Below are 26,776 nucleotides of genomic sequence, written 5' to 3' on the forward strand. Positions count from 1 at the left end.
GGAGTCCTGAACAGATAGTCTAAACACTGGGTAGACGGAGTGGAGGTGTCCTCTGATCCATCCAGGCAGCAGTGTCTGTCGGTCGGGTGGGAGCTTCGGCCCCATCTCCTGGAGATCCGAGGCCCCCCAGCCCCAGCCCAGCCAGCCCGTGGTCCCCTCTCTGCTCCCGACTCCCCTTCTGCCTCCTTTGACGTGGCAGGGGTGAGCGGGAGCTGTGGCTGGGAAGGAGGGGCCTGGGGAGGGGGCCGGCCAGCAGGAAGGGAGGGGTGGGGGGAGGAGGCCGCTCCTACCTAGAGTCCAACCCCAGAGCGCAGGCAGGGCGGCCGGGCGGGTGGTGGCGGGGCCTCCCTCGAACGCTTCCAGATGTTCCCTGGCCGCGTGTGCAACTTCCTCCTCTCCTCCCCCAGCCGCCCTCTGGGGCTCCTGGCCACCCGCCTGGCATAAAGAAGGCTTTATGTGGCTGGATGGGCCAGGCGGGTGGAGGGGGCGGGGAGGGGGGGCAGAAGGAGGTGGGCAGGACTGGGAGCAGGGTCCTCCTAAACCCAGCCCCTGACCCGTGGTCCTGGTCGAGGCTCGTGCCCAAGCCCTGAGTCCCTGAGACCCGCATAGACATCCCCGCCCGCCCCCCACACCCCACCCCCGGCCACAGCATGGGTCCTGTAGTGTGGGCAAGTGGGGTGCCGGCAGCAGAAACCCTTGTCCTCCTCCCAGAGCCCCATCCTGGACTATCTCGTCCGCAGATCCCCGGGCCTTCCCTTGAACATAGCAACCTACAGACAGATCTCAGCCCGTGGCAGGCACACACGCGCGTGCACGCCGGCCTGGCGCCCACATGCGCATCCACAGACACACGTCACTCCTCCCAGAGGGCTCCGGCCAAACCAATCCTGTTAAACAGGCCACGGGCACGCAAATGCCCCATACGACACAGGTATTCACAGTTGCCGCCCGCATCTACAAAAGCCTGCACACATCCGCCTTGACACACGGTGGTGACGGCGTACGTGCTCGGGCCGGCGTGCGTTCGCACAGGCACACGGCCACACACACGTTGCACACACGGGCGTACCACCTCCGGGTCTGTGCCGTGCGCCTGATTGCTAACACATGGGTGGGTTGGGGGGAGTGGGCTGAGCCGGCCCTTTGAAGGCCCCGGGGCTGCCGGCGGCCCCCCCTTCTCTGTCTCTCTGTCTCCACAGTCAGGAAATGAAGTCAGCAGCTTATCCGAAGCAGGTCTCCTTTGGCCGGGCCGGCGGGGAGAGAGGCCTTGAGGGCGGGGTCCCTGGCTGGGGCCGGCCTGGACTGCATCCAGGGCTTGCTTGGGGTGGGACTGGGACCCACCCTCAGCCTTGCCACCCTGCGCTCTTGGGAACGGCTTGAAGGTCATCGGGCACCAGAGGTGCTCAGCAGGCCCAGGGCTCCAGCTCTCTTCAGACAGCACCTGTTCAGTGCAGGGGGGCCCTGGCGCCCAGAAGCCCGGGGCCACTCTGGGGGTCCGCAGCCCCAGCCCCCCGCCCCCAGCACAGAGTGCTCTTCGGACGTGAGGTGCGGCCCCCCTCACCGTTGCTCCCATGTCTATCCGCAGGAGAAAGAGAAGAAATACATGCTTTCCGTGGACAACCTGAAGCTGCGGGATGTGGAGAAAGGTTTCATGTCGAGCAAGCACATCTTTGCCCTCTTTAACACTGAGCAGAGGTGGGTCCCCAGACCCTGCAAGCCCCAAACCAGCCTCACTGGGCAGAGAGGGGAGGGACCCTGCCCTGAGCCCCGCAGCACGTCATTCATTTGACAGATATTTACCCAGTCCCTACTCGCTGCTGGACTTCACATCAAAATCTCCTTCCCCCTTCCGCCACCCCCCCACCACCTTCCAGTCATTCGGTTAGTGGGTTAGTGCCTGTTCTGCGTAGACTCTGCCGGGCACTGGGGACGAAGAAAAGCCCATCAGGCCCGGTCCCCTTCTTGTTGCTCAGTGTCCAGTGGGGTCCGTGACAATACCGGGTCTCTCCCCTCCCAAGCCAGGGCTGACTCCTGTGGGCTCCACCTCCCTCGAGATGAGGGTTCAGTACAGTTGCCATCGGGGAGGTTCCCAGAAGGCCAGGGAGGGAGCCACTGGGGGCTGCCTGGTCAGGGATGCCCCTCTTATGAGGGGCTCAGTCCCCCTTTTTCTTAGAGCATCGTACTGCTGGTTTCACTGAATCCTGACAGTAACCCAGGGCGGTAGGAGTCATTATTAACCCATCTTCTAGACAAGGAAACTGAAGCTTGGAGAGAGGAGGATTGCCCAGGGTCACACAGCTGGGAAGTGAGAGAGCCAGGACTGGACCCCAGGCATGATGACCGCCCCCCCCCCCCATCCATGCATGCCCTTAACCACCCGGGTGAGTGGGTTTCATGCCTTTTCCCCTCCCTGCCTGCCCTTGCAGGAATGTCTACAAGGATTATCGGCAGCTGGAACTGGCCTGTGAGACACAGGAGGAGGTGGACAGCTGGAAGGCCTCCTTCCTGAGGGCTGGCGTGTATCCGGAGCGCGTTGGGGTGAGTGGTAGTGCCGGGAGGGGGCCAAGCCACCTGGGTCACCAGCCTCAGCCCTTATGGGCTCAGAAACAGCACAGATCCTCCCCCTACCTGTCCTGGGGCGGGATCAGAGTTAAGCCTTCCTCCCGTCCTCCAATGCTGGTTTTACGTGACCCTCCTCTGCCCCCTCCTCTGCCCCGTTGGCATTTCGCGCATCCCCTGCATATAATGGTGGTTTCTTGTGGCTACTTCACTTTCCTCCTCTCTTTCGCTGATGTCTAGAGTTGCTTTAGAGTGGGGGTAGGGTGCCCTGAGTTCACTCCCCTTCTCCTCTCTGTGTGTGTCTGCTCCGGCTCTGCTTGCTGGTGGCGGCGGCGGTGGCAATGCTGGTGGCGTGACCTCTGTGGCTTTGGCGTGGGCCTCCCAGGACAAGGAGAAAGTGAGTGTGCCCCTCCCTCGCCTTCAGCCAGGTGTCTCCAGCCTGGCCGCAGCTCCGGCCAGGTCTTTGGAATCAGGAAGGGACCTTGGAAAGCCTTTCCTAATCGATGGACTGGGAAACTGAGGCAAATTCTAGGCACTAGACTGAGAGCCGAGATAAGACTGAACAGGGTCTGGGGTCTTAAGAGGCACTGGGCAGAGCCCAGATGCAGAGCGTTTGGGGGAGTTGGCATCTGTGTGCAGGCCATTTGTTCTCTGCGCCTCAGTGTTCCAGGCCACCCTTGGAGGGAGGGGCCAAGCCCCTGGGGGTGCCTAGAACCTGGCTGCGAGAGCCCAGCTACCCTAATGCCCTCTATTCTCAATGGCAGGCCAGCGAGACTGAGGAGAATGGTTCGGACAGCTTCATGCACTCCATGGACCCACAGCTAGAGCGGCAGGTGGAGACCATCCGGAACCTGGTGGACTCATACATGGCCATCGTTAACAAGACCGTGAGGGACCTCATGCCGAAGACCATCATGCATCTCATGATCAACAATGTGGGTGCAACGCTTCGTGGGCGGTGGGTGCTCTTTTGGGACCAGGGAAGCAGCAGCCAGGTTGGCCCAGGGGAGGCACAGGCCAGTCCCATGGGACCAGGTCTAGAGAGGTAGGTATAGGGCCACGCCAGAGCTGTCCAAAAGAAATAAAGTGTGAGTTCCTTGTATTATTTTGTAGATTCACATATCCAAGTCACTACAAATGTTCTTAAATGTTTTCCAAAAGGGACTAGGAATCACATCTTTTGAGCAGTCCCAGACTGTGTTTTGAAATACATACCCCAGAGAACCACTACCTTCCATGGCTTAGTGAAAAAAAGCATGGCTGCCAGAGAATTAGTACTGTGTTTGAATCCTGGCTTTGCCACAAATTCTGTTGGACTTTCAGTAAACTACCCTCTCTGAGCCTCTGCTCCCTTGTATGTAAAATATGGATAATAACAGAGTTGAGAATTAAAGGGATAAAAAGAGAGTAACGCAGTGCCTGGCACATAGTAGGTGCTCAGCACATCACTGAATAACGAACGAGTAAGTAAGACACAGGCCTGTGGCATAAAAAACCTCAGTGCCCCTCCATGAATTATCCCAGAGCCTGGGCCAGGTAGCACCTGCGGAGTTTAAGGAGAACATTAACCACCCCCCCCAACCCCCTACACACACAGACACATTTCATCCAATCCAAACACACATTTACACCTGTCACTCAAGGGCTCAGAAAATTTAAACTGTCATCCACCTTATTTTGGCCCAGTGGAGCATGCAAGTCCTTGGACAGGGTGCAAATGCCCCATTTTACAGATGGGGAAACTGAGACCGAAAAAAAGCTGCACAACTAGGTGTCCTGGTTGCATGATAGGCCCTGGGAGCCCTCCCAAATCTATGACTTTGAACAGGTCACTTTTCCTCTCTGGACTATCTGAGGAAAGAGCAAGGACGGAGACGGGGAAGTGGCGGGCGGGGGAGATCTCCGGGTTCGGGTGGCGGCAAAGCCAGGACACTTCCCTCTCCCCCGGCCCCGAGTTCTCAGTCCAGCGCACACACCACGGCGCAGTCAGCGTGGCACAGGCGTCAGAGCCCAGCCTGTCCTCTCTTCGCTTCCTCGCCCGCAGACGAAGGAATTCATCTTCTCGGAGCTGCTGGCCAACCTGTACTCGTGCGGGGACCAGAACACACTGATGGAGGAGTCGGCCGAGCAGGCGCAGCGGCGCGACGAGATGCTGCGCATGTACCACGCACTGAAGGAGGCGCTCAGCATCATCGGCGACATCAACACGACCACTGTCAGCACGCCCATGCCCCCGCCTGTGGACGACTCCTGGCTGCAGGTGCAGAGCGTACCGGCCGGACGCAGGTACCAGGGCCGGCCCCCACGGCCCCAAAGCCCCCCAGCCCGGGGCCCGCGGGAGGAGGGCCGGGACCGGGCAGTGGCGCGCCCGCGTCGCCGGAGCGGCTCCCACCTGGAGCAGGGGGCGGGGCTTAGAAATGGGCGGGGCTTGTTGCGGGGCGGGGCTTGCCGTGAAGCGCTGGCTGCGGGGCTGGGTGGAGCCGGAACTTTAGAGCCACCGGAGGCGGGCCTTAAACTCCGGGAACGAGTAGGGCGGGGCGGGGCGGGGCTTGCGCGCATGGGCGTGACCGGCACGGGGCTGGGGGCGGGGCTCAGGGTGGGGCGGAGCCGCTCATCTCTCCCTTCCTCGTCTTCCGCACCCTGTCGCCCGCAGGTCACCCACGTCCAGCCCCACTCCGCAGCGCCGAGCCCCCGCCGTGCCCCCAGCCCGGCCCGGGTCGCGGGGCCCTGCTCCTGGGCCTCCGCCTGCTGGGTCCGCCCTGGGGGGGGCGCCCCCCGTGCCCTCCAGGCCGGGGGCTTCCCCTGACCCCTTCGGTCCTCCCCCCCAGGTGCCCTCGCGCCCCAACCGCGCCCCGCCCGGGGTCCCCAGGTGAGTAGGGGCTGAAAGCGTCGGAAGAGACCACCGGGCGGGCGTGGCCGGGAGGGAGGTGGGGCCAGAGCCGACCCCCCTCCATCCGGGGCGCTTCGGACGTGGGTGCCGGAGCTACGGGAGGTGTGGCCGAGGGCTGGCGGAGCCTGCCCCCCCCCCCAGGGAGCGCTGAGTCCCGGAGGTGGTCGTTTCTGCGGAGGGGGCCGTGGGACTCATCCCACCTGCCCCCTTCTTTCCAGCACTTGCATGGCGCTTCCCTCCCTTTTCACTTCTCTCTCCCACTGTTGCCTACCTCCTCCTTTCTCCTCGCTCTCCGCCATTCTCCATTCCGTCCTCCACTTCTCTCTTCCAGCCCCTAGTGACCCACCTCACGTCTGGGGATTTGAACTCAGATCTTCTCCAGATGTGGAGTTTGTTCACTTACCCTCAGGGCTACTCTGATGCCCCCCTTCTGAGTCCTGACTCTGAATTGTCCCAAGGGGGGTGTCTGGCCTCTGGCCCACAGCAACAGAGGCCAGGCTGTGACTGTGACCAGCAAGGTGTGTGTGATGTGTGTGTGTGGGCGTGCACACGGGTGTGAGTGTAAGAATGGCACTCAGGCACGGGGCTAGGATGCCGAGCAGCTGGGAAAGGGGACTGGGAGGGACGGGGCAATCTAATGGCTTTCTTCTTTCCCCCTGCCCCTACCTGGCCTGGACCAACATGGTGGGTGGGGGGCAGCAGTGGGTGAAAGGCTGCCCCGTTCCCAGAGGTTTCCAGGGAAAAGAATTCTACTTCATCCCTCGGCTTTGCCTTCTTGATTCGTGACCCTTTTTCAAGGAAGCTCGTTCTGATAGCTCAGTCCGTGTTTCCACTGGCCACATTCTCTGAGGAAGAACATATCAGACCAATAGCATCCACCTGTGTTTCCAGATGGCTGGAGGGTAGGACCTAGCCTTCATGGGTCTAGTTTCCATGAACCCCAAATGAAGCAGAGATGGGACTTGCTTCCACGGTGCTCTGATGACCAAAGCAGATGGGTAAAGCAGGCAGCATGGTCAAGCGCGCTGGACTGGAGCCCAGAGGTTCTGGTTAACCCTGTGCTTGTAAGCAAGTCACTTTCCCTCCCGGGGCCTCAGTGTCCCTTCTACCACATGATATTTAACATTCTGCCTTTCTCCCAGGGTTGGCGTGAAGATGGAGGGAGAGAGACAGTGACTGTAGAGAAGCCGCATGAAGTGCAAATGTGGCTGTAGGAACACTTTGCTAACTCCCCTCGGTGTTCAGATTCTTAAGGGAATTTGGCCCGCCCAGGTGCGCGCTGAGGTGTGACATAGGGGAAGAGGAAGATCTGACACCTGCTCTAACTCCAGTCTTGCCAACACACAGGAAACACTTGGCAAGTCACGGCCCTGCCTCGGGGAAGAGAACAGTCTGGGAAGCTTCAAGACAGCTTGACATGGGGGAGGTCCGGGGGCTGACTGGGCTAAGACTCAGGTGGTGAGAAGTCAGGGGCATCTGGGTATGGAGCGGTGGTGTGGGCGAAGGTTTAGTGGGGATGCATTGAGGAGAGCCGCTGGCCAGAGGAGAGTGCAGACGGAACGAGGAAGAATAAGAAAAGGTTGCCCTGACTACAGTGGGGCAGGCTGCAAAACCTTAAAAGTTCACAGAAGTTTGTCTTCTTGAGGCTCAATGCTGTGGGGACTAGGGAGCCCTGGGAGGTTCTTGGGCAGAGAAATGACAGCTGGACCCTGAGAAAGCAAGACCTGTCCCTTACGGAGCATCGCAGGTGGCCCTCTGAGCACGCCAGGCACGAGTGTGCAGGGAGCTGGTGCAAACGCCTCCTGTGTCCGGGCGAGCTTCTGTGTTGTGACTCAGCCCGCGCGTGTGCTTCAATGTGCCGAGTGGCTGCATGCCCCGGATCCGTGCTGCACGTGCCGGCCAGTGAGGGTGCTGGGCAGCGGGAGGCGGGGGAGGTGTGTACGTGTGCGTGTTGTTTGTGGGCATGTGTCAGCGTGCGCATGCGGGGCCATGGGGCCTCACAGCATGTGTGTGCACGCCCGGGCGTGTGCGTGTGCGTGACCCCACCCCCCCGGGCCTGCCCCGTCCGTGCGTGTGAACTGCCATGTTGATTTCGTGCTGTCTTTCAGAATCACTATCAGTGACCCCTGAGGAGCGTCAGCCACGGTAGGTACATACATGCCTCTCTGCCTGCTGCATGAACGGTGTGCCTGCCCCCCGCTGCACCAGCTCCACATTGGGGGGCGCACCCGGGACCTCAGAGCCAGGCTCCCCTCCCTCTCCCTTCTGCAGCTCCAGACTTATTCTTTCCTCTTTCTGTCCTTGCTGCCAGCTGGCTCTCTCACCTCCCTTCTCAGCGAGCCTCGGGACTCAGTGCCACTGCTCAAGACCTCCATGGCTGAGCCTGGGGAGCTCTTGGGACAGGCTCCGCACCCAGGCTGGCAGACGTGGGTGCTCTCTGGAGCCGTCAGGGAGGGCAGAGAGCTCACGGTTTATGGTGTAGAGGCAGGGAACTCGGAGGGGGCGGGCGTCGTTGTGCGTGGGGCTGGACTCAGACAGCCAGAGGCCTTGGAACTTCATCCTGGGGATGCCATGCTCATTCCCCCGTCTGAGCTGTGCTGTTGGGGCAAGGAGCTCTGGGAATCGAATCCACGATAGGGCAGAGGAGGTCGGAGCCCCATCTCCTCGATCACATAGTCAGCGATTGAGCAGCAATCTGGGGCCAAGGCTCTGGTTATGTGCTGATTTCTGAAAGCTGGAGGGCCCTGTCCACACCTCACAGGTGAGGCAGGGTCACACGGCCCCTTCCCCTACCTCCTTGGTGTTGTCACGCCTGTGAAGGCACACTACAAACCACAGCCCGTCCTCGGCCCTAGACGAAGCACCATAGCCCGTCCACGGGCTCATGGGCTTGGGCCTGTTACTCCTAGGGGTGACCTACACTTTTCAGCCAAGGGGACAACAGTGTCCACTGACCTGAGCCTAGTCAACTTCTCTGAGTCCCACCCTGTCTGGGCCGCACATTCACCCAGCGACCCGCCTGTCACTCTGCCCCTGCCGCTGACTCTTGCTCTTCTGCTTTTCCCCAGCAGGAAGGGCCCAGCCTCACCTACGCGACCTGTGGTCCCCCGACCAGCTGAGGCTCCCCTCTTAGACTTATAAGCCTGTGGCCAACTGGCATCCGGCTGCCTGACCTCCCTGCCTCCCCAGGGTCCCTTCCGAGGACTCCGGGCTTTCTGCCCGCCCAGAGGGGTGTCCAGTGCCCCCTCCAGCCATCCTTTTAGCTTCGCCCTCCTGGCTCAAACAGTGTTCTTTCTCCTGTCTCTCTCCATGAGGACTGGTAGCTGTGGCCACGGGGCACGCGGCCCCACACTCCAAGGCTAGGGGTGGCCCTGGGCCAGTACGTTGAAAGACAAGGGGGCCACAAAAAGAGGGAAGGCAGAGGGGCCGAGCATGTGTCTGGAGCTGTGGGTGCACTGCCTGGTGGTGTATGAGAGACCAGCGTGCGTGGCAGGGGGCGGGGGCGGGGGGGGGCTGCCTTGACCTCCACCCCAGACCCTGGGGAAGCTGTGGCCCCCATTCATCTCTAGTTCTCCCACCTTCCCTTTCTCATCTCTCTCCTCCATTCCAGAACCCTTGCCCACACCCGCAGCTTCCTTTTCTCCCCCTGCCCTCCCCTCCTGCCCCACCGGGCTTGGCATTGCTTGCCTTACCAGTTCTCTCCCTCCTTCTCTCCGTTCTCTCTTTGCTTTCTCTCCAACTGCCAGCCGATCGGGTCAGGCAAGTCCATCCCGTCCTGAGAGCCCCAGGCCCCCCTTCGACCTCTAACCAGATCCCTCTGTTCCTCGGAGACCTCCCTTTCCAAGCCTGCCTGGACGGCTGTTCTGTGACTTGACAGTGGCTCCCTAGCCCCAAAGCCTCCCCTTCATCTGTGACTTAGTCTGTTGTAGTGGTGAGCTGACACATCCAGGCGTGATGTTGGTGAAAACTTGTGCCCCCTCTGTGGTATTGCTCCTACCCCATTCTATAAATATCTATAAATATTCATATATATATACATACACACACACACACACACACACACACACACACGGCCGCCACAGCCTCGCCGCTAGTGTTGGGAATCAATCACCATGCTGTCCCTGAGGAGTCTTGTGGCCCAACTACAAGGGAACACTGTCACCCTGACATCCCCCTCTCCAGCGTGTGCCACCTCTGATGAGCCTCCCGATCATGCCCAGCCCGTGGACAGCCACCTTTCCGTCCCTCCCCTAGTCGAGCACGGGGGTGCCATACTGGCAGCTGTGTGGTTCCCTGACTACCACCAGTCTTGCTGTCTCTTGGCTGAGAATAAAACCCATTTCTGGACAATGGGAAACTGTCCTGTCGGCTTGTGTTCTTTGTGGAGTTCAGGAGAAGGTGAAGGCTTAAACCCTGGGATGCAGGGGTGGGGAAGGGCCCAGCCATTGCTAGTGTGCTGTGAGGAGTGGCAAAGAAAGGCCTCACCCTTTCCCAGGCCTACTGGGAAAGCACCGGGGGGCTCACAGGTCCTTATTCTAGGAAGCCTGCTCTGCCCACTAGGGGGGCAGGGCCACCAACTCAGCCTGGAGGGAGGGCTGGGGGCACCGGCACGCACTATGGAGGGACGGGACAACAGGCCACCAGAGGGGCAGGGTGACGCCACAGAAACTGCCTGACCTGGAAGTCGGCACTCTTGAGTGCTGGGACCTTGCTTGCCCCTCCCCAGGATTGGATCAGGCTTCTGAGCCTCTTGGCCATTAGGGCATGAGCACCCCCCCACCACCACCACCTTCGAGTCCCCCTGAGATCCCCCAGGCTTCCCCAAGCAGCAGGAGGGCGACAGGGCTGGACCTTCTCTAACGGCTCCTTTGGGCAGGTTCAGACACAGCGGGGCTTTGCACAATCCAGAAGCCTGCCCTCTGCTGGCAGGACCTGCTCCCTGTTCAGCACCCACAGCACAGACCCCAGGACCTAGTGACCGGTGACTGGAAAAGAGGCACACACGAGGCCAAGCGGTATGGCTAAATCCATTTATTCTGAGATAAAAAGCGAAACAGGAGTCGAATTACCCCTGCAGGACCCCGTCCCCACCCCCTTCCTCTCTGTCCTATGCTATCAATAAATAAGTTTCCCTATATTCAAATATTTAATAGAAGTTTCTCCCCATTTGCCAGTTCAAACCTCTGCTATGGTACAGGGGCTGCCCTATCCCCAGAATATACAAAATGTTACACAGATAAGTATGTACACTGGGGAGGGAGCTGGGGAGGAGCCCACCCCGCCACCAGCTTATGCCTTTGCTTGGCTTGTTAGCCCTGACATCCCAAGGCCTGGGAGAGTGCTGCCCAGTCATCTAACTGGACAGTGTGGGGGCCACTTGTGCCCCAAAGTGCCTCTGAAGAGAGGATGCATGAGCCCCTCTGAATGAAGGACTACCTGATGGGGGCGAGGAGGCCACCAGGGAGCCCCTGCTCCCCAAAAGAGGCAACCTCCTAAATAAACTATATTTATTGAGCCTCTGGCTCTTTGTTTTTCCGGAACTGTGAACAGCCCAGAGATAAAGATACAGCCGTTGCCAAGGTGGCAAGGGGTCTGTACGTATTTGTCTCCTCCGTTAGGGGGTTCATCGTACCCCTCTCGAGGGTCTTATCTTGGTAGTCTAAGGAGAAAAGGGTGGTCGGGAAGGAATGATAGGGTGGTAGGGACAGGCTGGGGGCAGAGCCCCCAGCCCCAATTGTCTAGGCTTTGTGTGCTAGTGTTAACTCCTAGACCACCGTGATCTTCACCTGATCATTTTCATCGGCCCGGTAGAAGAAGGGGACACAGGGGTTGTTGCCCAAGCCCGGGCGTTCTCGGGGGTTCTGGATCTCACACAGCAGCTGCATGATCTGCTGAGCGGTGGGGTTCTCAGCTGCAGTGTGGCGTGACAGGGCCTCTCCCTGGGGAGGCTCCGCACTGTCACCGTCGGCCAGGCTCACTTCTCGAAGATCATCTTCGGGGGGAGAGAGAGGGGCGGGGCCCTGAGCGCTGTGCAAGCCCTCCCCCACCGCCCGCCCACCCGCCCGCGGGCTCTACTCACCACCCCGGCCACTGGCAGCGCCAAGCTCTTGGGCTGGGGGTGCCGTAGCGGGTTCCCCAGCAGGGTTCTGGGCAGTGGCCAGGAACTTGCCCTGCCATTCATTTCGCTCGTCCACCAGACGGAGCACCAGCTCCTGCAGCTCCAGTAGCTTCACCTGGAGGGAGAGGTGCTGAGCCCCAGCTCTACCCCGGCCCCGCCCCGCCCCCTCTCTGCTCCCGGGGACGCTGAGGGCCCACCTTCATTTCTTCTTTATCCTGAGCCAGTCGGCTAATGTACTCCTCTTTCTCCCGGTGCCGCTCCTTTAGCATGGCCCTCTGATTCTGGTAGAGGGTAATGTACTCTCCTGCGGGGCAGACCGGCTGACGCTCAGGCTCTGCGAGCCCTCACGGAGCTCCCCCGACCCCGGGGGCTGGCCGGCCCGCTCACCTATGGTGTCCGTCTCTCCAGAAAGCTGGATGCAGCGATGCTCCAGGTCCTCCACCCGCTCCTTCAGATCCACTTTCTCCTGCATGAGCTCCAGGAAGCGGCTCTGCAGCCACAGCAGCGGGGGTCAGGGCCCGGCAGCCCTCCCTAGCCATCTCCGCCCCCCCCCCCCCCCCCCCCCCCCCGCCGGGGCCGTGCCGGAGCCGATTCACTCACCTGCAGCTTGTCCATGGCCACCTGGAGGGCCTGGTGGGTCTCCCCAGGCACGCTGTCCTCGGTGGTCTCAGGGGCCACCAGGCGAGCCAGGCGCTTGCAGCGCAGCCTCTGCTCCTTCAGCTGCCCGCGCAGCCGCGCCTGCTCCTCCTCGGCACTGGCCAGGGCCGAGTTACAAAATGCCACCTGCGGGCAAGACGTGTACGCGTGCGCCTTTGTGGGGGACGCTCGGGACGAGCCGGGGCCGGGGAGGCAGAGAGGCGCTCCTCTCACTGCCTCGGTGGGCACACCTGGTGTTTCGAGGATGGCGCAAGGTCGGACCACCGGCTCCCGGGGGAGGTTGGGGGTCAAGAGAAGCTGAGGGGGGCAAACCAAGAGAGGAGAAGGGTGGCGGGGGACCCCAGAGGGAAGCGGGAAGGTGGGACGGGGAAGGGCCGCTCACCATGGCCTCGCGGCTATCTAGGTCCTCCGGCATGCTCAGCTTCGGCGGGGCTGCCTCCCCGTCCTTCTCCTCACCGTCCAGTCCGTCTCCTGTCGAGGCAGCCGGAGGGGCCTCAGACAACCCAACGGGGGAGGTGGAGCGGGCAGGGGAGGAAAGCCGGGCTCTGCCCCACCTCCCAGAGCGACCTTGGGCCAGCGCGTCCCCGGAGGAGGAGGAGGAGGATTCGCCGCCCTGAAGTCCCCCCTCCTCCTCCTGGGGCTCCGTCCTCTTCCCTGGGCCGGTCCCGCTTACCTTCCTCAGGCACAGCCATGAGGTTCAGCTGCGCCTGGAGCTGCTGGTTCTGCTGGGTGGCAGCTTCCAGGCGTCCCTGAGGGGCCGGGAAGGAGTGAGAAGGGATACAGGCCGCAGGCCCTCCCCGGGGGGGGCCCGGCGCTCCAAGCCCCTCACCTGGGTCTCCTGTAACTCTTGGCGGGCCATCTCGGCCTCCGCCTTGCCCTGAACTTCCTCGTGCTGCAGCCGGTCCATAAGCTGCGTCTGCAGCAGCACCTGCTTCTGCAGCATCTCCTTGTCGGAGGCCAGCTGCTGAAAGGCGGCCACGTGCTGCTGATAGGCCGCCACGTACTGCTGCAGGTGGCTCACGTACTGGTCTCGCTGCTGCTGCAGGCTCTCGGCCTCCTGGCTCTTCAGCTCCACCTGCGGGAAGACCCTGGGAGTGAGGCAGGCGGCCTGCAGATTCGGAGCCGGGACCGGGGAGGTAGGGGCAACAGCTCTTTCTGCCGCCCTGCCGGGGGTGGTTGGGGAAAGGGGGGGCGGGGGGTGGCCTGGCTCCTTCACTCCGGGACCTCAGTGACTGCCCCCTGGCGCAGAGCCCCACGCCTCCCTCACCCAGCCTCACACCTCCTGACAACCTTCTTGCCATTTTAACTTTAGTGGAAAATCGAAGCGCGGCCCCCCCCTTAAGGGCATGGTTGTCATTTAACCCTCGACACCTCTGTAAGCAAAAGGGTCATCTCCCTTCTAGATTAAGGAAACTGAGGCCGAGAGATGAGAAGTGAAGAGTGACCGCTGGGGTCAGAAGCCACAGCTGAATCCAAGAAGCTCTCCCCCCTCACTGGGGGCTCGAAGGCTCTAGCTGGAATGATGACCTTCGGCCCAGGGCTACCCACTTCTCAAAGTCAGGAGCAAGGAGCCACGAGGAGCTGTGCTCAGAAGGACTCTGCCGTCACATGCCCCCGCCACCAACCCCAGGCTGGAACCGCGGGTCCTGGCCAAGCCCCCCCCCCCCCCCCCCCGCCCCCCCGGGCCTCTGCAGCTGACGCAGGGGTTACCGTCTCCTTAAGCTCCGCCAGCCTCTCCTGCAGCTGGCCCAGCTTCTTGGCCAGCTCCTTCTTGACATGCTGCTCTGACTGCAGCGCGCTGGAAATCTCCATATTCTCGTTGCTCTGAACGAAGAGAAGGAATCGGCGGCTACCCAGTGTGGCCAGAGACCCCAGAGCTCGGTGTCTGCCTCCCACAGCTCAGGGAAAGGTGGAGGCAAGTGGGAAAATCCCCCCACCCCACTCATCTGCGCTCACAGGTGCCGTGACTGGCACCATTTCACGTAAGGTCCGTACCCCGCCCCCCCCACCGGCCCCATTTTACAGGCGGGGAGACAAAGGCCCGGAGAGGTCAAGGGTCTTGCCCAGCACCAAAGGACTCAGCCAGGGAGGAAGGGCTGCGCACCAGCCTGACGAAGCCATTCTGCAGCTCAGCCAGCTGCTCCTTGAGCTCACGGTTCTGGGACAGCGCACGGCTGATGGTGGTACGGTCATTCTGCATCGTCTCCAGAATCTGCTTGCGCTCCTCAGCCTGCTCCCCCCAGCACTCGGCGGCCCGCTCCAGCTCCAGCAGCCGCTGCTCCTGCTCCCAGTTCAGGCGGCTCAGACCTTCGTTGTCCTGCACCTGGGCCCGCAGCTGCCCTGCCAGGTTCTCCAGCTCCTTCTGTAGTCGTTCAGCCTCCGCCTGCAGTCGCTCTTCCACCTCCGAGGGCCCTGCTGGAGGTTCCTGGGCTGGGGGGACCTCTGCGGGGGGCACATGGTAGAGGCTTCTTATCCCTGTGCCTTCAAAAAACCCCTCTTTCTGGTCCGCAGCTCCTAGTTTTGTTTTGTTTTGTTTTTTTCTTTTTTAAAGGAGGCTCCACGGGGCGCCTGAGTGTCTCAGTCGGTTGAGCGTCCGACTTCAGCTCAGGTCATGATCTCACGGTTCGTGAGTTCAAGCCCTGCGTCGGGCTCTGTACTGACAGCTCAGAGCCTGGAGCCTGCTTCGGATTCTGTGTCCCCCTCTCTCTTCGCCCCACCCCCACCTGTGCTCTGTCTCCCTCTTTCAAAAATGAATAAACATAAAAATAAATAAATAAATAAATAAATAAAGGAGGCTCCATGCCCAACAAGGGGCTGGAACTCACGACCCCAAAATCGAGAGTCGCACGCTCTACCGACTGAGCCAGCCAGGCGCCCCTTGGTCCACTGCTCCCAACTGGGCTTCCTCACCCCAAACCTTGGCTTCCTGACCGATAATCCCTCACACTCATAGGACGTGCAATCTTTCCAGACACTTATGAATAGAGTTCTTCACGTTTTTATGCTCAAGACAACTCTGGGTGGTTGACAGTGGGCACTCAACCCAGATATGCCAACTCCTGGTCCAGACCTCCTTCCCTTGGCCACAGTGCCCTTCCATCTGTCCGCCTTCCTAGAGCATTCGAAGGCATCCTCGCTGGCCCTCTGACACCAATCCTGTTCCCCTACCACTCCGGCCCCAGCTTACCTATCTGTTTCTTCAGTTCAGCCAAGCTGGCCTCCAGCTCCTGCACCTGACTCACGCTGTGCTCCTTCTCTTCCTTCAACTGCTGCATCTGCCCAGAGCACAGAAGGGATGGACGTGTGGGGGGTGGGGAGGGAGGGATGGGCATGTGGGGGCTGCGGAGGGAGGGACGGCCAGGCAACCGTCGCCCTCTCCACCCACCCCACCCCCACCGCCCCCGCAAAAACCACCCAGCCACCTCTGGCTGCACACAGCAAGTGACAGCCTTCCCATTTTACTGACGCCCCGAAAGATCAAATGACCTAAGGTGGGGGGGCCGAAGGTCACACCTTACCTTTTCAGACATCTGTTTCATCCTTTCCTGCCAAAAGGCATTATCCTCTTTCAGATTCTCTACGTACTTGTCTCTCTCCAGCTGCATATGCTTGAGGGTGTCTTTCAGCTGCAAGAATGGGCACAGAGGTTAGCAGGGGCAGCCACGGGGCCTCACCAGCTCCTGCTTGCCTGAGATCATCCTGCTTCCACACCCCTCGCCCTGCAAGGCCTCACCTGCCCCACACGTGTCTCCAGCCGTGCCCGTTCTTCCAGGGCCTGCTGTAACTGTTGGTTGCTGTCGGGGGGTTTAGACCCACTAGCAAACTGGAGAGTAGAAAACGAGAAGGTTAGCGTTGGGAAACCGGGCTGCTCTATGCAGGTTCCCGCAAAACGGGTGTGCGCTAGGATAACGTGCATCCACATCGATGAAGAGGTCCACCCTCACGTCATTAGTACTACGTCCGCAAGCCTCATGTTTACTGAATATTCATTGTAAGTGGCCCTCTGCCTCCCAGGCCCATCAACCTGGTGTTCATCCTTCCAGATCCTTTCTGGCTATAATGATTAAGGCTACAGAGCGGTGCTTGTCCCAGAGATGGGGTGTTCAGGTCACAGAGGACAGGCATCCATCAACTCCGGAGCAAGCATAAGCCCTCACTTTTTCTATCTCCAGCAGGCCATTTGTTAGACTGCCCATCACAGGAATGGGCACAAAGGAGGCATTCCAGTCGTACTGGGTGGATGGATGGGTGGATGGATGGATACGGAGCTCTGTATGCTGCCCAGGCCAGGCCGAATCTGCAGACTCGTGTTTTGCTCTGGAAGACTGACTGTAAGAGGAGCCCTGACAATTCAGGTCCCATCCCGAAGAAAGCAATCAGGAGGGTGACAGACCGTGGGAGAAACAGCTGGGGCTGTTTCGCTAGGAAAAGATCTTAGGGAGGACAAGGAACCTACGCACACTCCTTCTCAGAGTATCTGAGGGTCTGTCTTGGGCAAGAGGCAAGATTTTTCCTGTGCTGATCTGGAAGGAAGAGCCTTGCCGAAGGAAGTGACGTGAAGGCTGAGTGTTGCTCAGTGTGAAGAAGCACTGACAAGGGGAAGCTCTCTGACCCAGGCACCCTGACGACCTGGTGGCCCGGCCTCCGAGAGGAAGCAGACAGACGCATGGGCTAGAACTGCCTTGTTATGTGTCATGACTCGGAACTATCATCTATACGACAATGGTTTTCAACTGGGGCGCTTTAAAAAAAAGCAAAAAAAAGCCCCATCCCTGAGATTCTAATTCCACAGGTCTGGGCGGGGCCCGAGTTGTAGATGCTTTATCGATGTCTGCAGCAGGATTCTACGGCAGGAGCAGCACGAGAATGCAAATCTTCCAGCTCCTGGCTGGAGACGGCGGCCCCAGATGGATGGGGCCCCAACTCCCTGGGACTCTGGCCTCACCTGCTGCAGCAGGAGCTCCGACATCTCCAGCTTCTTCTCCAGCTCCTGCACCCCAAGCTGCAGGGCCTCCTTCTCTTCCATACAGACACGCAGCCTCTCTTCCAGCTCCGAGTTATGCTCCTTTAGGTCCTCGTTGTCTTTGCTGTAGCCACGGGCAGCAAAGAAAGGTACGAGTAAAGAACAGAAAAGAGCGCTCTGGTGATCCACCCACCACCCTCACCACAGAGCCGCAGAACAGTGGCGTCGGAAGGGACCCGGGGATCAGGAGTCACAAGTGGCAGGCCAGAGAGAAGACAGGAGCGGCCTGAGGCCACGGCCTGTGTTGATTGCACAGCTGGGCCCAGAGCCCGGCTCTGCATCTGTCCTAACCCATATGCCCCCCCCCCCCCCGCCATGTTCCTGTCCCCCTCCCACTTCCCAGCCCCCAGCCATCCTACTTGTTCTTGTATAATTCCAGTTTGAGGGCATCTCGCTCTTTGGTCAAGTCCTTGTTGTGCTGCAAACACAGAAAGGCGAGGTCAGGATCGGGCAGGCAGAAGGTGCGTCTCAAGGACTAATGGCCGCACAGGGACTCCTCTAGAGCTGTGCTTCTTCAGCCCGCACCCGCCCTTGACATTTCGTTCAAAGCATTCCCAAGCCCGTGTTCTCACATGCCTCGGCTAAGAACTCGGTAAGGGTGGGAGAGAGCCACAGCTGGCTAGCGGAGGCCCACACAGGGCAGGTAGGACTGCAATCATTATTACTAGCGGCACCAGCACTTCTGAACCTTTACTGGGCACTTTACTGGGCGCCGAGCTAACAATCGCACCGAATCCCCACGATCACGATCACCGCCTGGGGGAGGCATGGGTGCATGTCTGTTTTACAGGTGAACAACACAGAGTGGCACAAGTTAAGTCGTCAACGAGACAGAGCTGGGATTAAACATCTGGTTCTTCACCCATTTTCTCCCTGGGGTGGGGGAGCAGACACAAGGAGGGGAAGTGAGTTTGCATCTGATCCTCTGTTCCTTTTTTTTAATGGATGGTCTGTTCACACAGCTCACCACCCAGAAGGACAGAGGTGACATGCCTCCCAGCTACTCTGTTTCTCTCCCTGGGTATTTATACATCCTTTCACACACTTCGTATCTAGCACACACACCCTTCTCCCCTTCCTGTACAAATGGTAGCGTACTGAAAGTACTGTTCTAGGGGCACCTGGGTGGCTCCATCAGTTAAGCATCCAACTCTTGGTTTCAGCTCAGGTCATGATCTCATGGTTCATGAGATCGAGCCCCAAGGCAGGCTCGATGACCACCTGGGACCTGCTCGGGATTCTCTCTCTGCCCCTCCCCCACTGGCACATGTCTCTCTCAAGAACAAACATTAAAAAAAAAAAGTACTGTTCTGTACTGGCCAAGGTCCACAGCCCATGGAGGGCAGGGCTGGCTCTCAGCCTCTGGGCTCTGCATTCAGTGCTCCCTCCAGAAAGCAGCTCCCACCCCTGCCAACTCCCTCAAGTCAGCCAGCTCAGCCCCAGGTTGCTTTTAATAACCACACAACTTTAAGGCAGCGAGAAATGGCCCATGCCGCCTTCTGGGCAGCAAGACACCCCGTCGTACAGAAGGGACCTTCAGGCCATTCCCCTGTCAGGGTAGCTGCGCCTCCAGTGGATGGGTCAGCTGCTGGGCTTACCTTGTCCACCTGTTTCTGCTGTGTAGACACAGCAGACAGCGTGCGCTCCAGCTCTCCTACGCGCTGGCGGGAAGACTGCAGGCGACTAGCAAGATCTTCAGACTCTCCTGGAATGACAGAGTTCGAAGTGGGACCCAGGAAGGAATCCCACCAAAGCCCTGCCAATGTGCCAGGCTGAGACATGGGTGTCTAGACTCCTACCTGCTTTCTGCCTGACTGCCTGCTGTGTATGGACCAAGGCTGTATGTAAATCGGTCTTCTCAGACACCAGAATCCCTATGGTCTGGATGTGAACCTTTGGGAGGGAAGGGGAAGCAGCCGTGAAGAGGAGGAAAGGAAGCGTTTCCTGGGGGGTGGGAGGGAGACCTTGACACCACACACCTGTAGCTGTTCCCTTAGAGAACCCTGTTCCTTCATAAGCTTCTGCTCAAACTCCTTCTTCTCCTGCAAGAAGGACACAACATCCCTGACTGGGAGGAGGCAGAGTTGAAACAGCAAAAGACACGCTCCTGGAATGCCACCGATGGCCCAGGACAGGCCCAACAATGAGGCCAGATTTGGGGCCCGGGGGGGGGGGGGGGGCAGCAGAGGGGTAGGGCAGGGGTGCGGGAAGAGGGGGCCCTTTATTTCTCCAGGCTGGGAGCAGACCCAGACGAGAATGGGCCTCTACAACTGAATCCTCCCCAAACCTATCCGCCACGTAATCAGCAGACAAATCATGTTACGTTACTTTTTCCAGTTGATCCAAAGTTTCCTGGTGCTGTTGTTTCTGTGGAGAGAGTCAAAGGAGGGTAACTGAGGCTGTCCCCCTTTTACTACCCTCCCCAGACCAAAACGGAGGGATGGGCAGGGGCCAGAAATGTGTTTTAAAGGGAAAGTTCATGGGGACATGAACTGACAGACTCTCAAGTTCCCAAGGCAAGAGACCTTGGGTCTTGGGTGGTTTGCCTCACATCTACACAAGTGAGTCTGAATCCAGAATACCCATGAAAGGCCAAGGACATAAACCTCTAGAAACGGGAGCTGAGAAACGAGACTACCCTTCTGCCAGCTGGTGGCTTGGAAGGGTGCACTTATTCAGCAGATATTTACTGAGCGTGTACCATAGGCCCCGTTCAGTTCTTAACAGCAGGGATATGGGAATGAAGGGCCCTGATCTTCTGAGCTAAATCGGACAGACTCGGACACCTCGAATTCTACCTCCTCGGGAAACTGAAGCCCACAGAGGAAAGGTGACTTGTCCGAGTTCAGAGACGGAGCAAATTAGGGACTGAGTCAGGGCCAGACCACACCAGTCAAGCCAGTGCTTCCTCCAGAGGCAACAGCCCCGGGGCAAGTGGGGAGAGGACTCGAGCAGGGGTGTCTGGAGAACAGAGAGGAGGCAAAGAGGGCAGCCACAGAGAGCCATGCTGCATGCTCCGTGCTCCGGGGTCCCTCCAGCTGAGACCTAGGCCCCCCAGCACCCCACTCTCCCTTGGCAGCAGGGGCCCCCAGCCCCTCTCTTCAGAGCCCCAGGGGAAAACTAGAGCCCCAGATTGGCAGCGTGAAACCAGGGGACCCCACTGGACTCTTACCAATTCCTCTATCTTGCTACTGAGTTGTTTGTTTGTTAGATTGCTGGAGTCCAGGGCTAGTGATAGCTCTTGGTACCGGCTCTGAGGCGCATGCAGAGGAGGAGGAGGAGGAGGAGTTGGACGAGGGCAGGGGGAGAGGTAGAGAGAGCAGTCATTAGGGTTGGGGGCTGTCTGGGCTGTCTCAGCTGGCAGAGGGGCACCCAGCCCCCGCTGTGGGAGGAGGTGGGGGCTGGCCTGCAGGATCACTGGGCCGTGGTCCAAGCCAACTTACCTCCAGATCCTTTATGTTAGCAGAAGTAGCCAGGCCCTCCCCATTGATGTAGGATGAAGACTAGGAGACACGAAAGGGCTCACATGGAGACGCGCGCTGTCCCCCTCGGTGCCTAAGCTCTCCAACTTCCTGTCTTGCCCAACAACTGCAAACTTTTCTAACTTGGCAGTAACCCCTTTGTACCAACTCCTCCTGGTTCTTATCTCCCCCTCCTCCATCCCCCTCCCGGGCAGCTCTCACTCCGTGCTGTCTGCAGCAGGATCAAACGAGGTAACCAGCCTCGAGGTCCAACCCCTTCATTCGGGGAGCTTCAAAGAGGACACTCAGAGGAGCTGTGACGAGCTACACATCAGCCAGCAGGCCAGCTGGTCCCAGGCTCTTCCCTCTCTCCACCTCTGTTGCCTTCTATCATGTTTTCCCTCCCCCTCTACTCCCCTTTGGGCTTCAAGTTCTGGGGTACCTCAGACACAAGACCATTGAGCTGCTGAGAAAGCTGTCGCAGGCTCTCGGTAGATGACAGACATCTGCGGATGAACACAGGAGTCAGGGGTGTAGGAGGCTCGAAGAGAAAGAGGGGGTCACGGGCAGTGGCCCGCCCCAACTCCCTCAGCCTAGGGACCCCTGCCCCCATAGGAGTTACTCACTTGCTTTCTTCCATGAGAAAAGGTTCATTTTTTGCATCATGGTTCTGTTAGGGAAGAAATGCATGAGGTAGTCATTCAATTTCTGGTAAGACCACCCAGGGATGGGGGCGGGGGGGAGCCAAGCTCATTCTGACAACCTTCCATCTTCCCAAACTTCAAGGAAAGACCTGGTCTTGGCCTCCCTCACTTCAGTCCTCGGGAAGGGTGCTTGGCTCTAGAAACCAAACTACCTGAAGAAAGGGGACGAGGGCCCAAAGCAGGTACGGTCCTCTGAGGAGGAGCACAGGGCGAACGTACAGTGGGGTGGCAGGCAAGGGGGGAGGGGGCACAAACCTGAGTTGATGCCATGCTAGTGACACGGGGGGGACTAGCACAGGGGGAAGGGACACCGCCAGGTGACACGGTGTCATCAACAGTTGGTGCAGCAGGAGCGGCGCGGTCTTTGGGCGCCTGTCACAGAACAGAGCAGGGGGTTAGGGGCCATGCAGGTAAGAAGGTGCCTTGCTGCCATGGATGCAGGGGTACAGAGCGGGCAGGACAGGGGTTGCTGTGGTCAGAGTGACAATCGCACATGCTGGGAGCCACTCTGGAGCGTGGAGGGCCGCTCTGCAACCTTCTGGATGGCCAAAGCTCAAAGCAGGGTATGCATGACCTCCTTCATGAATACGTGATGGCTTTGCTCTCCCTGGAGCTCAGCAAGAGACAGTACCAGGCTTTGACCTTGGCAGCCACAGCAGGTGGAAGATAGGTGTGCCCAGTCAGGGAGGAGACAGGCACGGCTCTTCCGGAACGCCAGAGTGACCCTCACCCTGGGCCCCTGCTGGGCAAGAGGGTGGTGGTGATGGAGATGTGGTCAACGCCACCCTCTGCCTCCTTCCTCTCTTGCTCTCTTTTCCTCTCCCCCCTGCTCCCCCCAATCACTGGCCATGTTTGCCTTATTCAGGCCTTTTCTGGGAAAGCAGCTGCCCAACTAGAAGCCTCACCCTATGCCTGCAAGTAAAAAGAAAAACATGGCCACTACCCCCACCCCAATCTTCTGGCTCTAAAACCAAGAACCAACCCGAAAAGCCAGAGGTAAGATGTCTACCCTCTGATTCTTGACATTCTGGAGAACAATCCTGGGAGTGGGGACAAGGAGCCATGGAGAAACCACTTCCTCTTCCCTACCTGGACCTACTTGCTTGACCAGAGCCCCACCCAGACTCTTTCCAGGCTCAGGCCCGACACTTAGTCCAAGCGTCTGGCCCCTAGAGATCTCATGTCCTACAGGCCAGATGAGCAAAGAGATGGGGAAGACGGCTGACAAATTCAAGTTTGATGAGGGGAGAGGACTAGGGAGCAAAGGCCCAGCCAGTGAAGCCAGCAGGAGGAGGCCATACCTCTTGCAGGGCCCAGGGCTAGCTGCTCTCTGGACCCATCAGCCCTGGCCTCTGACAATCCACCCCTACCTCCCTCCTTAGATCAAATGCTGCAGAGCCTGGGGAGCTGAAGATGAATCATTTGCATGTTTACTGTCCGTGCTGTGACCTTTGACCCCGGAACCTGGTGTTGCCATGCCAACCTGTTCAGGGAACCTGGGTTCCCATGGATCCCTAGCACTAAACACAAGAAAGTTCAGAAAAGGACAAAAGTAATTTTCTGAGGACTTAAATATATATCACACGACAATCCTGTGAACAACCAGGTTATTTCACACCGTTAGGTCTTGTAGCTAAAGTCTGGAGTGTTTAAAAAACACTGTCCACCCCCCCCAAATGTCCCATTGAAACTAATCTCTCCATGATTCCTCATTTCTGGAAATGCTGTCAGCTCTGTCCAGGACCCTGCAACCACAAGCCTGCATTGCGGGAACAGAAAACCAAAGTGGGAAACAGCTACTGAGACAGAGGGGGTTTAAAAAAACGACAAGCAGGGGCACCTGGGTGGCTCAGTCAGTTAAGCTTCGGCTCAGGTCATGATCTCACAGCTCGAGAGTTCAAACCCCACGTCGGGCTCTGTGCTGACAGATCAGAGCCCGGAGCCTGCTTCAGATTCTGTGTCTCCCTCTCTCTCTGCCCCTCCTCCACTTACGCTGTCTCTCTCTTTCTCTCAAAAATAAGTAAACATTAAAAATAATAAGACAAGAAGGATCTGGGACTTCATTTCCAGGACCACAGCAGGATACAGACACGGAATCGTAGAACTCAGTGCAAATACAAGCTTCCAGACTCCTCTAGGCCTGTACTCCCTTCCCCATGCCCCTTAGCGGCTCCTCTGAGCCTATAAGGTATGTCTCACCTTCTCCAAGATGATAAAAGATGTGGGGGAAGGAAAACAAACCCAATCAACCAAGCAGGTGAAAAAGCAGACATGAACAGGCTGAGGGTTAATGACAGCAACATAAAATAAGCCAGAGGCAAAGTATCCCCCAAACCAGAGAAGCCTTGGAGCATGCACAGCTGGGAAAGAGCAAGCCAGAGAGGGGGCTCGGCACTGCCTCACCTTCCACTTGTCCAATGGGGGGAGCGCTACCCCATTGGAGCGGTTAAGGTCGGACACCAGCACCTTCAGAATGTCCTGAATCTACAGGAGGCGAAAAGGGAGAAACAAGGGCAGGGGGAGAGAGAGAGAGAAAAGTGGCTTAGAGAGAGGTGAGAGAGTCAGGGAAGGAAGAAGAGATGGGGTCACGAGAATGGAATGCTGGAAAAGAGAGACGGGAACGAACCCATGGCCTGTGCCGCCTTCCCAAACGGCCACCTGGCGCCTTGCAGAAATCAACGTGCACAGAGAGAAAAGTCCCCTGAAAGACGCAGTGACACAGAATGCAGTCACCTGCCCGATGCAGCTGTTTTCTGAATACATGCGTGAGACCCTCTAGTCAGGCCCAGGATGCCGGGGATGAATCTGACGGGAATCTCACCTCTGTTTCAAAAACCAGACTGCCGAGGGAAGGGTTCACTTGAACAAAGGGGGCTCCAGCTAGAAGTCTGGAAGACACTGACCTGCTCCAACAATATCATCTTACAGATGAGGCCACTGAGGCCCGGGGGAGGAAGCGATTTTCCTGAGGTCTCCCAGCCAACAGGTGGCAAAGATAGACTCAAAACCCACTGTCTCCTGACCCAAGTGCTTGGGGCTCTCCTCACCACACCCTGGGCCTCTCTTGGTGCTTCCTAAGGGAAGGCTGTGGTGGCATATGGCTGTTCGCACTGCCTGGCTTCCCCTTGAAGCTGGGGATGAGGAAAGTCACCCCATCAGTCACACAGCACCACCCTTGACTGAATGTTCACCCCGCACAAGGCCCTATACTAAGGGATTATTCTAAAAACAACATCAATCGTCTCATTTCAGTGTCACGAGTGTAAGTCAGACAACAATGACCCCAATTTTTACTGACGTGGAAGTATATCCCCAGCAGGGACAGGTCTCCAGCAGAGGGACAGTTGGATTCAAACCTGTACCTGACACTTTCTCCACAACCTTCATCACTGCCCTTTACTACCCCTCACGTACCCCTGTGCCCCCGGAAGCCTGGCCAGCCAATACTCACATCCTCAGGAGAGTGACAATCATCAGCAGTGGTTGTCTCAGGGCTACTGCCATTTTTAATCTTCCTTTTCTTCTTCGATCCTGCAGGAATACCAGGGCTATTCCTCTGCTGATACTCTCTCAACTGCAGCAAGGAAAAGCAGTAGGACTCGTGAGAACCGTAAACCCCCATATTCACATCCAGCTTTGTTGTTTACAATATACTCCTCTATCCGCCACCTGATTTAATGCCACCAGCAACCCGACAAGATGTTGTAATCCTTAATGACTGCAGACATGGATGGGTAACGGGCCTTTAAAATAAAGGGGGGGGGGGCAATAATGGAATTTAAACCCGGTCTTCTGCCTCTGAGTTCTGGGCTTATGCTACAAAATCAGCAGGTGCCAAGAGGCAATCCCAGAGGCACAGAGGTGGAAAAGTAAACATCTGAAACATCTGAATAATCAGACATCAGAGTCCATTCCTGCACATCTGTCAAGGCTGCAGACTGGTATTTCTCAAACTTTTACACCAACAGACCCTGACAGCAGAAAGCAGTGAAGGCACACGCCTGGTGAATTTGGAAACACAACAGAACAAGGGCAACCCAAGCACCATTTCAGAGAGAAGTCTATTATAATCTTACAAATCTATGCAAATGTCATATTATTATGACATAATGTGTCACAACAATGTGTATTAACTTGTAATGTAATTATATGTAATATGTAATGTAATTATAATGTGTAATAATGTGTATTAATATGTAATAATGTGTATTAACATAAAAGGATTTTTCTCAAGAGAATTAAGCAAAAACTGAGGCTTTGGTCCCATATTTATCCTGTGGCACTCAGGACACTCCATGATGATTGGGGGAAGATTCCCAGCTGTGAAGTTCAGTTTCCAGAGATCTGTTCCACAGAGGGTAAGCAGATCTCACTCCAAAGAGCAGTGATTAAGAGGCACTGGTTCCAGAATCATAGGAAATTAAAATGTGAGGTAGAGGATTCAGATTTAAAATGTCAGAAGTCTTTCTGAACAGTAGAAACCTAGGAGGATACCAAACTAAAGGAAACACATTCCCCCCATTGTCACCGAGGTGTTATCAACGTGTCTCGATCACTAGTGAAGTCAATGTCTAAGGACGGGATACAGTCTAGTAAGGGTGCTTGAAACCCCTCCCACCTAGGTCCTACAGTCCCCAGTTCCCTTCAAACTGGAAATTTGTGCCATGACCAGACACCGGAAAGGGGATGAAAACACAGGGGGACTGAGTAGTTAAGATCAAACACCAGGCTCCTGGCGCTAATGACAGTTCCGAGGGGGATTGTGACGTAACTACATTCCACTCCTCCCTACCGACGCCCGCGGCTCCGCTCCGCGGTGGGGGAGGGGAAGGCAGGGCCAGGACCCAGGTCCTTGGAGACCGGGATCAGCCCGGGGAGCCCAGGTCGTCTGGTTCTGGGTGGCAGAAGGCGAGAGCCGAGCCCGGAGTGGGGAGCCCAGGGAGTCACTGCCCAAAGTCACCCAGGGGCGACGGGAGAGGGCGGGGGCTGGGCTGCCAGGGGGCGGGACGGGCTGAGAAGACTTTGGTGGGGGAGCGGGGGGGGCCGCCAAGGGGCGCCGAGGGGCTCTCCCTGTGTGCCTTAGGGGCAGCACAGACTCTGACCACCGCCCGGCCGTCGAAGGGGCCTTTGGCTGGGTCAGGGAGCCGCGACTCGGCACGTTTTACCTTTTTCCTGGCCGCAGCCAATTTGCTCTGTCGGGTTTCTTCCGACATCACGGGAAGGGAAAAGGGACGGGGGGGCCACATCATCGCGATCCCAGCAACCACTGCGGAGTTACTCCCGGTAGTCACCGCGCAGACGTGATGGCCAGAAAAGGAGGGACGGGGCGTTTCTAGCTCCAGCTGGGCGGGCGTGGCCTCAATC

At 58.2% G+C, this 26,776-nt stretch overlaps 2 protein-coding genes across 28 annotated transcripts in view; one reads left to right on the forward strand and one right to left on the reverse strand.

Annotated features, from left to right (window-relative positions):
* Positions 1–9,811, forward strand: part of DNM1 (dynamin 1) — a 44,162-nt gene extending 34,351 nt beyond the window's left edge. For 4 of the 23 annotated variants that reach the window (XM_060608492.3, XM_060608496.3, XM_060608491.3 and 1 more), the window contains 7 exons: positions 1,586–1,695; positions 2,427–2,538; positions 2,945–2,956; positions 3,324–3,494; positions 4,604–4,845; positions 5,213–5,428; positions 8,518–9,811. In XM_060608492.3, coding sequence (XP_060464475.1) covers positions 1,586–1,695; positions 2,427–2,538; positions 2,945–2,956; positions 3,324–3,494; positions 4,604–4,845; positions 5,213–5,428; positions 8,518–8,590 — 936 coding nt within the window. In that variant the 3' untranslated portion in view covers positions 8,591–9,811. Of the gene's footprint in view, positions 1–1,585; positions 1,696–2,426; positions 2,539–2,944; positions 2,957–3,323; positions 3,495–4,603; positions 4,846–5,212; positions 5,433–6,148; positions 6,151–7,557; positions 7,595–8,517 lie in introns of all 23 variants that reach the window. The other 19 variants (XM_060608501.3, XM_060608500.3, XM_081790956.1 and 16 more) reach the window with 15 other exon arrangements.
* A 654-nt stretch (positions 9,812–10,465) lies between these two features.
* GOLGA2 (golgin A2) lies at positions 10,466–26,759 on the reverse strand. Of its 5 annotated transcripts, XM_060608484.2 has the most exons (27): positions 26,578–26,759; positions 24,864–24,986; positions 23,816–23,896; positions 21,668–21,784; positions 21,335–21,378; positions 21,151–21,214; positions 20,691–20,750; positions 20,420–20,500; positions 19,576–19,614; positions 19,227–19,289; positions 19,047–19,140; positions 18,846–18,952; positions 17,607–17,665; positions 17,170–17,311; positions 15,958–16,047; positions 15,743–15,850; positions 15,412–15,499; positions 14,329–14,666; positions 13,935–14,048; positions 13,054–13,299; positions 12,898–12,973; positions 12,607–12,695; positions 12,168–12,350; positions 11,955–12,057; positions 11,765–11,871; positions 11,529–11,682; positions 10,466–11,441 (listed from the first exon to the last, which is right to left on the reverse strand). In XM_060608484.2, the coding sequence occupies exons 1-27, from the start codon at positions 26,659–26,661 to the stop codon at positions 11,215–11,217; spliced, it is 3,081 nt and encodes a 1,026-aa protein (XP_060464467.1). In that variant the 5' UTR covers positions 26,662–26,759; the 3' UTR covers positions 10,466–11,214. The 5 variants fall into 5 exon arrangements, with proteins under 5 accessions (XP_060464467.1, XP_060464468.1, XP_060464470.1 ...); XM_060608485.2 differs by lacking the exon at positions 23,816–23,896; XM_060608487.2 differs by lacking the exon at positions 21,668–21,784.
* Between the last annotated feature and the right edge of the window lie 17 nt (positions 26,760–26,776).

The sequence above is a fragment of the Panthera onca genome, chromosome D4, assembly GCF_046562875.1.
Source record: "Panthera onca isolate mPanOnc1 chromosome D4, mPanOnc1 haplotype 2, whole genome shotgun sequence".
Lineage (NCBI taxonomy): Eukaryota > Metazoa > Chordata > Mammalia > Carnivora > Felidae > Panthera > Panthera onca.